Raw genomic sequence first — 13,684 nt, 5'->3', positions numbered from 1 at the left:
ACACACACACACACACACACACACACACACACACCCACACACACACACACACACACACACACACACACACACACACACACACACACACACACACACACACACACACACACACACACACACACACACACACACACAGTCTCTCTCTCATTCATTTTTTTTCATCAATTTGAACGTTAACATGTTCAAACAAGTTTTGATATATCCGGATTTTGGTGGACCCTTTTCAATTGCAGCAGCGCAAGAAAACACCACTTAGGCCATCGGATTCTCGGCGGAGGCGGCCGCCGCTTGCTTGGGATGAGTGAGGCAGTCAAGCGCCACACTCGAGGTTTCGGCCAGACGAGGCTTGAGGGGCCGTTCGGCAAACTCGACCTCTTGCTCAGCGGCCAGCGACCGCGCGGCGGCTCGCCGACCCTTGGCCGTAATCATGGTGGTGCCTTGCGTCTCCAAACTTGGGTCGCGCTCACCTCGCGCAGTGCGCAGCAGGGCTGGCATATCACTTTCGCTCTTGACCGGAGACGCGCCCATGTCAATGAGCCAGGTCAGGCGCATGGCCGCCGGCGTCCACGCGTGATTAATCGAACGCTGCGCGCGCTGGCGACACTGGTTGTACAGATCTTGTGTTTGGTCAGCCAGCTGGTACAGGTCAAGAGACACAGCCGCCTCACAGGCCTCACGAACGGCATCCGCGGCATCCTCCAAGAGCCGCCCCAGGCGAGCCAGCTCATGCAGAAGAGCCTCCTCTTCAAACATGCCCCCTTCTTTCAGACTGAACTTCTTAGCCTCGTGTCGACGGCGGCCCTTGGACGACTTTGAAGTGGAGCGGCGCGAGCTGCGAGTGCGCGAGCTTCCGCGCGATGTCTTGCTTTTCACGCTGCACAAGCCAACGCGCACAGGCCAAATGAGTTGCGAACATGGTGGTCGGCCCAAGCTAGACGAGCCAAAGCAATGCGAGCGCGAAAGAGAAACGGAAAGAAATACAAAAACAAAGGGGGGGGGATGCCACCACCCGGTACAGGTCTGCTCCGCCGTACCTGCTGGCTTGGCTAAAGAGGTCCGAATCACGCCCCATGAAAAGCGTATCCTCATCGTCTTCGTCAAAAAGGCCCAGGGCATCCTCATGTGCGAGTTCGACCTTGCGCACGCGCACGGCATCCAGTCGGCTCGTGTGGCGCTGCAACTGCTCCAACATGGCCGAATATTGCTGCTGCAGGCCATTGTGATGCGTCACGAGGGCCGTTTGAACCGCGTGTTGACCCCCCGTCACCACGGCAGCCAAGCGTAGCGCATCCGCCCATGCACGAGCCTGACAGTAGGCCTCAAGCGCCTCCGAAGCCAGGTTCTGCGAGGCACTTTCGGTGCACACGGGCAGACAACAGAGTTCCACGAACGCCCCCAGCTCACGATGCGCTTGCAGCGTGTCCAGCGATTCTCGCATGCGCTCCCGCAGATCATCAGCCCGAGCCGGAGCAAGCTGTGGCAGAAGTGGGGCCAGCTGGCGCCAAGCTCCAGCATCGACCAAGACTTCTGCCGCGCGATCAAGGGCCTCAGCCTTGATGAACATTAGAGCGGCCTCGCGCATCTGGCTGGCGCCAACAAGCACCTCACCATAGGCCAGAGCAATGTCTCGCTGAATCTGGTGCAGTTCGGCTGCCGTCTCAGGCTTTGTGGCCCGTTCCTGTGCCAAGTGTCGCAGCGCATGCGCATGCAGATGCTGGCGCTCAACGAGTTCGCACGCTTGAGCAAAATGCGCTGGACCAGCCCGCAAGAGGTGCTCAAAGGCCCGAGGAAAGCGCTTGAGAAAGAGTTCAATCTCATACGCACGCAGCGGTTCAGAAAGTGTATCCAGACGCTGCAGAAAGGGCACGTACTCACGCGGATCCATTTGTGCCACCTAGTTTGAACCATCACATCAGCGTGAGCTGGGTGTGTGGGCGCTGATCATCGCGGGTGGCGATGCGTGCCCGAGCTCGTCAAATTTAGTCTCGTCTCCCCATTTGAGTGTTTCTCCTGCCCCCGTAGTTTGACACACCTGGGCAACAATAAGGGCCAATTTGAGGTCGTAGCTGGCAAGTGCGGCGCGATAAAGCTGCTGAACGTCCACGAGTAGCAGCAGGTACTTCAGTGCCGAGCGAGCGGCATCGGCTCCTGCGTTCCCCGTCACCGTGCTCGCCGGGAGTGCGCCCGCATCCTTGCGCAGGTTGAGGACATAACGCAAAGCCTCCTCTAGCAGCGGCGGCTGATGTTTGACACAGGTCGTCAGGATTGAATGTAGGTAGCGCTGCTCATCGAGTCGCGTGCACGCCTCACGGAGCAAAAGGCAGTACTTGTTGACCTTGCCTGCCCGGGTATAAGCGGCCTCGGCCGGCACCTACCACACAACATGCAAGCATGGTCAGCTCCAGAACCACACGCGTAGTTGCGCAGAAGACCCACTCTGCTTCAGTTTCCGACAAGCGGGGGCGTTTTGCGTTGTGACATACCTGGTGGGCGGTTTCAAGTGGGAGATACATGTGTTGCGTTGTGTCCTCGTCTTTGAGTTCCATGATGAGAAGGTTGACAAAGTCGGAGCTGTCCAGGGCGCGCACGACGTCGTCAATGCGCGACTCAAAGGCGGTTGGATCGTGATCAATCATCAGGTTGAGCGACACACGGTGGCGTCGTAGCAACAAAAATGCCGCGCGCCATTTTTGCAGCGATAAGAGCCGACGAATCTCAAACACCACGAGCGCCATCGGATAGATGGCTTCGAGATTGCCGCGAGGCATCTGCAAGACGGCTTTGATATCTCGGCCAGGCACAACAACCAACTCAGCGCCGCGTTCCACAGCGCGCAGACGCCCATCATACTCGTGCGCCTTTTGCGAGGGAAGCCGGGTCTCAGCGGTCACGTCTTGAGTCGTTGGCCAGCAATGCAAGCGGTGTTCTGTCGTCGTCAACAAGAGAAAGTCATCCCGCAAGGCAAAGCTGTTGCAATTGTTGCACAGTTCCACTTCATTGACGTAGAAACGGTTGCGGCGCGATCGACCGAGAGCGCGCCAGTTGCCTCCCAGTTTTACGACGGCCAAGTCGTAGACAGGTTCGGGAAACTGCACAAACTGGCTGTCCTCGGTGTGGGATGCAGCGGGGGTTGGCATAGGTGCCACGGTTTCAGCGTCAGCATTGACTTGGAAAACTTTGCCCTCGCGAGTTGCAAGAAAGAGCGTGCCATCCACAACCGTCACGGCCGTCACCGGTGCCGGCAGAGAAAGCTGGCGCTCTACTTGAATCGTGCTACTGATGCTCAAGACCCAAAGCCCTTGCTCAACAATCACTGCCACCCGCGTGGCCGAGAGCAAGCACAAGTGCGCGATCAATCGTCCCTACACATGCGGGTGAAAGAGTTAGACGACGGCAGCATTTTGGGGCCATTTTTTTTTCGGGCACGCTATAGTGACGCACATCAAGCACCAGGTTATCGGGCAGCATCTGGGCTGCTTGGAGCGTGGCCTCGCCCTTGGCTTCCAGCTGGCCCAGGGTCAATTGACCATCGGCAGTTACGGCGGCCAACATACACCCCGTCTAGGTGCCACGACCCAGTAAGTAAATGACGTCACATGAGACACACACGGTGTCGAAGGATTGCGCTGGCTGCACTGGCGGCACATGCCGTTGTTTGTCTCGCGCTGGTGCGCATGCCGCTCAAACTACGTGTGGACTTGTGGATGGGCAGATCCGTACCGTGGGAAACGATTGCACATCCACTGCCACGATGCTTGCAGGTAGCTGAAGTGATTGCTGAGCCATGGGGGGCGGTACAACGGCCTGGCGACAGGCAGTGAGGAGCAGCTTGGGTCCATCAATGACGGCCACCTGTGCACAGCAGGTTCGGTTGGGCGAGTCATAAGATCCACGAGGGATAGGCGTGTGTAGCACAGCAGGAGGGGATCGAAACCAGAACGACTTGCGCTTACATGACCCTGATCCATTCCAGACGAAATGGCAGGACGCGACACTGCACGATGTAGCTCGAGACCTTCCAGCCGACCATCTGTGGTCGCCATGTACAACCTGTTCCACCCCACCCCACGGAGACACAGCCACGCGCACAAGTTTGTTAAGCGCGTGCGTGCATGGATTGTGAGTCTGTGGGATATATTCGACTGGTTAGCGCAAGTTAGCACGTACCGATTTGCATCTTCTGAGTGCCAGCGTAGGCTGGCCAAGCTGGCCGCAGCGGCAAAGCGGCGCTCAAACTTGAGGTACCAGTGATAGTTTCCTACTGTGTACAGCTGCAAGATGCTCTCAGCAGTGGGCTCTTGATTCTCGCCTAGGCGCTGGAGCCAGACAGCCTATGGGTACGGATGAGAGCCGCAGTCAGGTTGCCTCGTCTTCGACCCAAGAAAAAAGATGGGGAAGGACCGCCCGCGACTCTGGCAAGGTGCGCACCAAGATGGTCGAGTTGGCATTCCAGGCCAAGTGTCGAACGTGCACCTCGGACTGTGCAAACGGCAGCGCAAACTCGCCATGGCTGAGGCAAAGCCAGTCAAAAGTGATGAGTGGCGGAGAAAGAATAAACGGAAGAAAAGTCATCTTTTTAAAAAAAAAGTCACATCAGCAGTAACAACAAGGACCCGCGACTGAGAAGCGGGGCTTATTTCTTGGAATGCCACGCGAAGCTGGGGGCGTACCGTAGACCGTTACGTTCGAAGAAAACAATGTGGTGGGCACTGGGTAGTCGCTGACTGGTAGCAATTAGCCTGCCAGAGGGCTGCCAGGCCAAGCAAGACTCCAAGCCAGGCACCTGCAGCAGCAAAATGCGCGGATGAGGCGACGGTGGCAGGTGTGCTTTTGAAAGAATGAAGGCGAGGGACTGTTGGTTGTGGGAGCGCCAAGCAGGGTACGGACGCGTTCGGCTGTGGCAGAAAGGGTGCCATCACGGCGCCAGATGCGAAGCTTGCGGAGGTGGCCTTCAGATCGAGCATCCTCATCCAGGGTGGAGGTGGCAAGGAACTCGCCATCCCCACGCCAGGAAATGCGTGCCCGTCCATCATCAAAAGGCACGGCAGCTTCCACCTGGCGCGGGCGGCTTGAAAGTTTGCCCGCCTTGCCTTGGAATTGAGTTTCAGCCTTGCCCCATCCTGTTGAAAGGTGGCGGACGAGGTACCTGGATGAGGGCCGCCAATCGTTTGGGTCATGGAAGACTTGCCAGTTTTTGGGTACCCACCTAGAGTGACAGGCTGATCCAGACCATAGTCCGTGGGCCGGGCCGGGGTCTCAATTAGAACGTCCATGTCCTTGGTCAGCATGAGGAGCTGCTGATTGCACGTGACGGTGACGAGAAACTACAGCAAGGGCAAGTGCCAAAGAGGGCAGCATTCAGGTCAGCCGAGCATAGCTGGGGCCAACGGCAGGCGGGGGTAGGCCCACCGAGAGACTGGAATCGAGAAGGAAAGTCTGTAAGATGAGAACAAGGGCCTTCATACCTCTTCATCGGGGCTCCAGGCAGCAGCCTCAATGCCGCCAGGCACCTCGCCGACAAGCTCGACCTAGAGCACCAAGATGGTTTGACACGGTGCCAATGAGAGGGGAGGTGGGATGAAGAAACTGCAGGGGAAGTGGGATAATGTTCCCAGGCTCACCTCATGGGATAGGGGCTCGATGTTGTACATCTGGCCCAGAGCCGTCACGGCATTGACACACTCGAGCAGGGCCAAGTGCTGCAGGGCCACGACAGGACCGCAAAGGCTGGCCTCGGGCACAAGCTCGTGCTGATCCACGACCTGTGGATGCGGATGAAACGAGGCGCAACGTCTCGAGATGAGCAATGTGTCCCGCGGACATTCAAGCGCCGTTGTTCTTGAGGGCACGCACCTCGGTCAGCTCGTCATTGTGGTAGTGTACCGCGCCGCTGCTGGCGCTGTAGAGGCCTTCAGTGTCGACGTTGATGGCCAGCTGCTCCACGTTGGGGGCCGTGCCCGCAGCAGAGCGCCATTGGCGCGTCACAGCCAAGTTCTTCATTTCAACCTGAAACCCCACAACACCCGCTTCGCCGTCCTCACAACCCAACACCACTCGGCTCTCGCCGCCGCCGTCTGAACGGTCGTGCACGCGGAACAAGGAGAAAGAGAGAGAGAGAGAGAGAGAGAGAGAGAGAGAGAGAGAGAGAGAGAGAGAGAGAGAGAGAGAGAGAGAGAGAGAGAAGAGCTTTCGCCCACGCTTAGGACCACAATCTAACAATGACCCCTGTAAGATGAACGTTCAGTACTCTAAAGACATCTCTCGGATATAAAAACAACATCTGCGCTTCTTCGGTTGGGTCGGGCAAACGGCAGCGCCGACCCGAGTCCCGTCCGAGCCGTGATCAGCCCGGGTTTGATGGAGTCGACAGGTACACGATGGGTGCGAATGCTGCTGCACCAATGGCTTCAGCACCTGGCGGGTTGGCGTCGTTTCATGCCTGTCTTCGCTGCCCCAAGGACTGACACTTCTTCAGCCAAACACCAGTAGTCCTCTCCTCTCTTGCTGTTGACGCTCGTCACACCTCTCACTCTGCCGGCTATATCGCCTTTGCCTCTCTCTCTTGTCAGGTATACAGTTTATCACACATCTCTGTCTCACTCTCATACATCACACGCATCTCTCCTTTCACCTCTTCTTCAACGTCAATTCCCACTCGACATCAGCATCCACCTCTGAACATCCACCAATCCCTCTCCCCCTCTCTAACCGCGCTTCTCCCTCCCTTCCCCTCTCTACTTCTTCCTCCCTTCCGATCCATCCCTCTCAAGTTCTCTTCCCTCTCAGTCACCGTCTCTGGTGTTTTTCTTTTGCTGCAGTACCTTGACAGGACGAGATGGCTTAAAAAAAAAAAAAAAATAGGATATGGCAGCGCGCACCGAACGACGACTTGGTCAACGATTTCCAGCGCCGTTGGCAGCTACACTGGTGATTCAAGCCAAGCAGACCGCTGTAGCAGACCACCCCGCCCACACGGCCCTACGGTGCAGAAGAGCAAGTCAACAACAACAACAACAACAACAACACCGATCAACGTGATCGACGAAGCCCCCTGCTGTGTGTGTGTGCGTGTGTCTGCGCGCGCGTTCTCTCTGTCTCGCGCGCGCGCTCTCGCTGTCCGGCTTTCCGGCAGCTTTGGCTGTGTGATTGGTGCTTTGGGCTCTTGAGTGCGCTCGACATCAGCCACTTTGGAGCTCCCCTGCCTGCTGCCACCGGATGCGTGTTGGCTGCCGCTGTTGGAATCAGGACTTTGCTGCTGCTGCGCTGCAACTTGGGCACCCTTCGGCATGTCAGCCTTGGATCGTGGCGAGAGCGGCGCCGAACAGCTGGGTACCCCAGTACCGCCTCTACCCCAAAACTCCGAGGAGGGCCGCTCACTGCGCTCCTCGGCCGAGCCCGACGTCTTCACCTTTGACAGCTTACGAGGTGCCACCGTTCTAAACCGCCTCCAGAATGGGTCACCCCATCGCAGCAACGGCCAGGGCAGCAACCCCGAGACCCCCACCAACATCGACTCATATCCGTCCAGCTCCCAAGACGATGCCGCCTCTTCGCGCACTGCCCGCTCCCACAATGACTCGGTCTTGTCCCCTCACAGCTCAACCCAATATCCAGCCTCCTCTGCTCCTCGCGCGATTAGCTCGCAGAACCCCACCCCAGTTTCCAGCTCCACATCCTCCCGCGACGACCTCAATGCATCCACCGACAGCAACTCAGCCCTCCTCAACGTTGCTCTCCCTGACCGCAAAGCCGTCAAAAAGAAAAAGAAAAAGGTCGTCATCAAGCAAAAGCCCATCTCTTTTGATGGTGAGACCTCAGCTTCCCCTCTGTACTTGACGGCTCAGCCCTACCTCACCCATTGCCTAGTCCCGAAACCCCCCACCCCCTTTTTTTTTTGCTTGATGCGTACCTCCTATCCCCTCATCCCCCTCCCACCGCTGTGCTGCTGGATTGCTATGGCAGAACGGTATCGCATGGGCCCCCAACTCGGTAAAGGCGCTTTCAGCGTCGTGAACGAGTGTTTCGAGTATGAAACGCACAAGCGTCGTGCAGTCAAGATTGTTTTTAAAGCCACCGATCAATTCGATCGCAAGCAAGTCTTGCGGGAAATAGACATTGCCGTCAGAGTATGTCCAGCCCTTGAGCGCTCTCCTTTGCCAGCTCCGCTTCGTTTGCTGACCTGCAACACCCGCTGCTCTTTTGACTCGCGCACGTGTCAGGTGGGAGCGTGTCCCAATGTTGTGCAGTACTTTACTTATATTGAGGAACCTGATCGATTTTGTATCGTCTACGAACACATGGCTGGTGGTAATCTAATGGAATGCATTCGTGTGCGTCCTCTTCCCCACCTCGCTCGCACCGCTCTTGGGGTCCAGGAGATCGCACTCGCACGACCTCATTCTGCCACTCATCCCAGACCTGTTTGCCTCTCCCTTCAACTCATTTTCATCGCCTCTTTTTTTTTTTTTTTTTTTTTTTTTTTTAAAAATCGACAGGGCCTCTCCGCTTTTACGGAGCGCCTGGCGAGCATGGTTATACGCGACGTTGCTAGCGGCATCAGCTACCTCCATCGCAATGGCATTGTGCATCGCGACATTAAACCCCAAAACATTCTCTGTCAACATGAAGGCAAGGTTACCCCTGCTAAAATTTGTGATTTCAATCTCGCCGCCGTCATCGACTCTTCCAATGGAAGCAAGCCGCTGATGACTCCGGTCGGAACTCCAGGTACCTTTTTGTTCCCCCCTCCTTTTCTTTTGTTGTTGTTGTTGTTTGCTTTGAAACCTTCGACCCCATGTCAAGTCCTCACCCCCCTTTTGCACCACGTGTGTGCGTGCGTATTGCCCGATTGCAGAGTACATGTCACCCGAGGTGGCCGACGCCATTTTTGGCGGAGCCGCTAGCTACGATTTTCTTTGCGACTGTTGGTCGCTGGGTGTGGTGACTTATCTCATTCTTTCGGGCCAGGCCCCTTTTCGAGGTCCCGCCAACTCAAACACGGCAGCTCAACTTAGAGGTCAAATGGCAGCGCTACACACGGTCTGTTACCTCGTCTGCATCGACGCCCCTATCTTCATGCAGCTATTGGCTGTGGTCGCGGCATCCAGGTTGAGCGCACCCCCTTTCTCACTCAGGCTTTGCTTATGCATGGGGACGGCGCGGGCACTGCACTGACCATCCATGAGATAGGAGGAACTCTTGGACGCCATCTCTGGAGGAGAATTCAGCTTTCCTGCTTCGCATTGGCATCACATCTCCAGCGGGGCCAAGGACTTTATCACACGTCTCCTTGTTCGCGCCGAAGACGTACGCCAAGTCCCCAACCCCTCCTCGGTTTCTTTTCTTTCCTTGCGTCTGCTGGTACCAAGCGGTCCTCGCTCACCTGTTTTGGTTGCTGATTTGTTTGTTGCAGCGGTTGACTGCGCGGCAAGTTTTGATGCATCCATGGATTCGTCATGACCCCCCAGCCATTGCTCTCAAGACGCCAGAGATTCTGCGCGACCGGCAGCGCCGCAATACCCTTGATCAATTTGCAGATGCAGCCAATGCAACACACCGGCGCATGAACGTGAGCAGCGAGAGCCTGAAACTTTGCCACCCAACCAAGAGCACCATCAGCCAGCGACGTCGGTCCTCGCGTCACGTTGTTGCTCGAGCTTTCAATGAGATTCGTGAGAACGATCTTGACGAACTTGTGACGCCCAGCTTCCGGGACTGAGCACATCGTTTTTGCTGTCCGTGCACAAGACCAGATCTTTGAAAGTTTTTTTTCCTTTTTCCTTGTTTCGAGCTGGTTCTCGTTCTCGTAACCTTGGCCGCTTCTCTTCATTCCATGCCTGCCGTCTCTTATCATCATCTTCCCTTTTCTCCCTGCATGCCCAGTCTGGCGTGTAGTCCCCGAGTATCCTGTTTGAGTTATCGACCATCGACCATCAGATTCTTCTTCATGCTCTTGCGCCTCTTTCTCGTACTCGCCAACCAAAGTCTTCACAAGTCGAATTGACGATTCTCCTGCCCCTCTTGATTCACATGTAAGTTGATGTTGAAATGGCCTCTGCCATAATCGCATGCCCAATGCGACTAGACAGCCCTGCTTAAATCTGGTTGTTCAATTATCAGGGTTGAGGAGAAAGCTAAAAACAAAAAAACAAAAAAACAAAAACGAAAACACAACAAGACGTTCTTGGCATGAAATCAATCAACATTTTTTCTCTGGTCGGAAACAGCTGTGGCAGCCTGAAGCACAAGCCCATTGCGCTGGCAAACCCACTTCCATACACTCGACGTACGGATTCCACATGAACACAGCACACAAGCACCCTCTTGTGACAGAGGAATTAAAAGACAGGGTTATGGCTTGCGCCATTTGCGGGAAGTAAAAACCTTTTCGAGCTCAGCAAAAGGAATCTCCACCAACAACGCGACCAAGCCCGCCGCAGCATAGCTCATGACGGTGTTGCCAATGAAAAAGTTGATGGCCACGCCGTCCTGATAGTAAATCGGTTGTCGGAGGTTGTTGAAGAAGGTGTTCAACACGACTGGGTGAATCAGATATGCGTTAAAGGTGAGGCGGGAGACAGGCAGCCAAAATGGGGCAGCCAACAGGTCTGAGACCCAGCCTGCCGCATTCATGGCCGAGGTATAAGTGATCCAGCAAAGCACCAATGCCCAGAGAGGACGGCACAGGGAGATCCAGACGGCATCCTCAAACTGGGAAAAGTTGTAGTCGAACAGTCGCGCTTGAAAGCCGGTGGCACAATAGATGATGATGAAGAGCAGAGCCGCACTCACCGCCCAGCCGGCCGCATGAAGGGCAGGCTTGAGCCGCAGCTGGGGGCTGTACGAGTTGTGGCGGACAGTCAGGTGATAGGCAAGCATGATGCCCATGAGGTAGGGCGCCATGCGCGTCCAGGGCTTATTCTGGATGAGCGAAAAGATGTTGCCCTGATCGGTCCGGCTGGTAAAATGTTCCCCCGGTACGCCCGGCAAGGCGTTGGCAGAGAGGTGGTAGTGATAGGCCAGTGCAAAGGGAATCACGATGCTGGCCAGCAAGGCCACAGACCAGACGATCATACCCCACACCTTGTGACGGTGGAGGATCAAAAGCAAGAGGGGGCTGGCCCAATACATTTGCATGTCGAGCGCCAGGTACCAGGTCCATCCCATGCACTCATTGTTGGGATCTGAGCTCGGGTAGTAATTCTACGAAGCGAGGCCGCAGGAAGCATGCAGAGCAAAAAAGTCGGTCAGGGCTGGCGAGGCGCGCTTCGATCCTGCCGTCGGGGTCTTGTACCTGAATGTAGAGAAAATTGGCCCACCAGTACTTGGCGCAGCCACAGGACGAGCGAGTGAGGCCTTCGCAAGCATCCATGGACATGCTCTCTTGCTGGCGGTAAAAGACGGGCCCGTCGCCAAGGAAAGGGGAGAGATTCACAAACAGAAGCATGACCAATGCATAGGACGGGGTCAAGCGAATGTAACGGTGCAGGTAGTATCGCAACCAGGGGAGGGTTTTGCGCTTCTTGAGCACCGTCAGGCAGCTGTAACAGACCAGAAAGCCCGAGATGAAGAAGAAGGTATCGACCGCGTATGAGGTGGCAGCGATAGCCTGAAAGGAAAGCCGATCGCCTAGGGCAATCACGGCGACCATGTTTTGCGGCCATTGTTTGAAGATCCAGAGCCAGCTGTGGCCCAGGATAACCCACAACATGCTTAAGCTGCGCATACCATCAAAAATGGCGATGGAGTGGCGGTTGCGTTGCATGCTTAGCAAGCGCGGGAGGTTTGTGCGGAGCGAAAAGGCCAGCAGGCAGCGCTGCCAGGCGGGCGGTTGAGGCTCTGTGATGCCCTGAAAGGGGGTACTGGCGGCAGTGAGGCCGTCGAAGGAGATGCGTTTGAGGAGTGGCGCGTGTTCGGAAGAGCCATCGATGTGACTTTGATCCTCTGCCTCTTCGCTTGGGGTGGGCGGGGCGGCGAGATCCAATTCGTAGCGCGGAGTGCTGGGGCTAAGCCGCAAGTCACGACCAGCACCCGGCCCAGCTGCCAAACTTTTCTGACGAAAGCCCGGCAGAGAGCGGGTGAGCGCCAAGTTGGACGCAAGGCGATTTGGCCCAACGTCAACTGCTGTCGGCGTTGCCACCGTGGCGGTGACTGGAGCCTCTTCCATGCTACTGTGGTTGCTGCCAGTATGGCCATTGCTCAGAGGGGCAGCACGACGGGTCTGAAGGCCAGGGCCTGTGCTGTTCACCGGGCCATTGGTGGAAGCGTAATGGTCACGGGTGGCAGCGTTGGCGGCGTTGGCGGCATTGGCGGGGTGATCCACCAAGACGTCGCGCGAGAGGGGTTCACTGGAGGAGGGCTGAGAGCTGGGCGGGGATACAATTCGCTGGTATGGGGAGGGGTCACCTACTTGGTTGGGGTCATCCGAGACGGAAGCGCGTGCCCAAGAGTAGCGATTCGAGGCCGTGCCATCTGCGCGGGGCGAAGCATAGCCATTCTCTTCGAGCAAGAGCTTGGGGGCCCAGAGTCGGCTTCGGAGGGTAAGCCAGAGGTGCAGGCCGGTGCCGGCAGCAACGAGCGCGACGAGCAGGCCGAGGACGATGAAAACGGAAGCATTGCCCGGAGTCACATGTTGGCTGCGGGCACAGTGGACTGTGGTGGAGGAGAAGAGGCCAGGTAGGTAGGTGGCGGTGGCGTTGTCGACCAGGGACTTGACTGAGGGCTCGTTGCAGGAGCGTGGGAGACAGATGCCCCACGAGGCCACCTGGGTGGTTTCAGCGGCCAGGACATGGGTTTCATTGGGGGTCACCTGCTCAAAGCCTTCCACCATGCAAAATTGGAGTGGGATGCTCGGCGGGTGCAAGGATATGCATTCGGCATAGTCACCGAACATTTGGATGGAAGGTGGGCTGGTGAGGACACCGGCCGGAAGCTTGCCCCAGGCATCGACCATGCGCAGGCCGTTGAGGGTCAGGTTGCGGTGGGAAAAGTTTTGATCCCCGGGGGGTAGGATGCGCGGGAATAGCTCATTGAGATCATAGATGCATTTGTCAATGATTGGGCCCGGGCTTTGTGTCGGGCCCCGGGCAGCAGCAGCTGGAGCAGCAGAGCCGGCTGAGGAGGCAGGCAAGGGCGCCGCTGGTTGGAGCGTGCTCCGGGCTGTATCGTAAGCGTCCAGAAAATTGGCAATGGCCTGCAGCTGAGGTGCCATGAGCTGGCGCGCAAGATCGAGATCGACCTTGGCGTGACATACAAGTGGCCTTGTCAGGGAGAGGAGGAGCAGAAGCAGGTAGAGCGAGGGCATGGCCCTGGTGCGGGCTTGCTGCGCCGTGGCGCGCATGGCTGTGCCGCACCCAGACGCCTTTGGTGTTTCTTGTCTTCCAAGCAAATGACGTGCCCTGCCCAATACCCTATCCCCATCAGAGACGACGACGACGACGAAGAAGAAGAAGAAGAAGGCGCGCTGTTTAATTCCTGAGGATCGATGCAGCACACGAGGCGAATGAGCAAAAGGTGGATCAACGGAAGATCGTCCCTCGTGTCAACGAAAAAGAGAGAGAGAAAGAGAGGGAGAGAGAAGGGAGAGGAGAAGAGTACAAGGAGTCGAAAAAACAAGACGAAGAAGAAGAAGAGGAGGAGGAGGACGAGGAGTCGGAAGCAGCAAGACTGACGGCAGCCACCACGT

At 56.7% G+C, this 13,684-nt stretch overlaps 3 protein-coding genes across 3 annotated transcripts; 1 reads left to right on the top strand and 2 right to left on the bottom strand.

Moving 5' to 3' along the window:
- Positions 1-252: 252 nt before the first annotated feature.
- MONBRDRAFT_34628 (uncharacterized protein) lies at positions 253-6,619 on the bottom strand (the record flags this gene model as incomplete). Its single annotated transcript, XM_001750527.1, has 16 exons — positions 253-874; positions 1,035-1,894; positions 2,033-2,371; positions 2,484-3,362; positions 3,442-3,561; positions 3,721-3,852; positions 3,954-4,050; positions 4,168-4,331; positions 4,429-4,510; positions 4,671-4,783; positions 4,888-5,120; positions 5,207-5,324; positions 5,466-5,528; positions 5,622-5,762; positions 5,854-6,212; positions 6,601-6,619. The coding sequence occupies 16 exons, from the start codon at positions 6,617-6,619 to the stop codon at positions 253-255; spliced, it is 4,341 nt and encodes a 1,446-aa protein (XP_001750579.1).
- Positions 6,620-7,286: 667 nt separating this feature from the next.
- On the top strand, positions 7,287-9,718 carry MONBRDRAFT_30080 (uncharacterized protein; the record flags this gene model as incomplete). The annotated part of the gene is made up of 6 exons (XM_001750561.1): positions 7,287-8,126; positions 8,220-8,330; positions 8,496-8,727; positions 8,855-9,039; positions 9,190-9,306; positions 9,413-9,718. 6 exons carry the CDS (start codon positions 7,287-7,289, stop codon positions 9,716-9,718), a joined length of 1,791 nt encoding a protein of 596 aa, XP_001750613.1.
- A 632-nt stretch (positions 9,719-10,350) lies between these two features.
- Positions 10,351-13,303, bottom strand: MONBRDRAFT_12668 (uncharacterized protein; the record flags this gene model as incomplete). The annotated part of the gene is made up of 2 exons (XM_001750526.1): positions 10,351-11,202; positions 11,294-13,303. The coding sequence occupies 2 exons, from the start codon at positions 13,301-13,303 to the stop codon at positions 10,351-10,353; spliced, it is 2,862 nt and encodes a 953-aa protein (XP_001750578.1).
- Positions 13,304-13,684: the final 381 nt, after the last annotated feature.

The sequence above is a fragment of the Monosiga brevicollis genome, genomic scaffold (genome assembly GCF_000002865.3).
Source record: "Monosiga brevicollis MX1 MONBRscaffold_43 genomic scaffold, whole genome shotgun sequence".
NCBI lineage: Eukaryota > Choanoflagellata > Craspedida > Salpingoecidae > Monosiga > Monosiga brevicollis.
The sequence above is the reverse complement of the archived record's forward strand: the minus strand, read 5'-3'. Positions and strand labels throughout refer to the sequence as shown.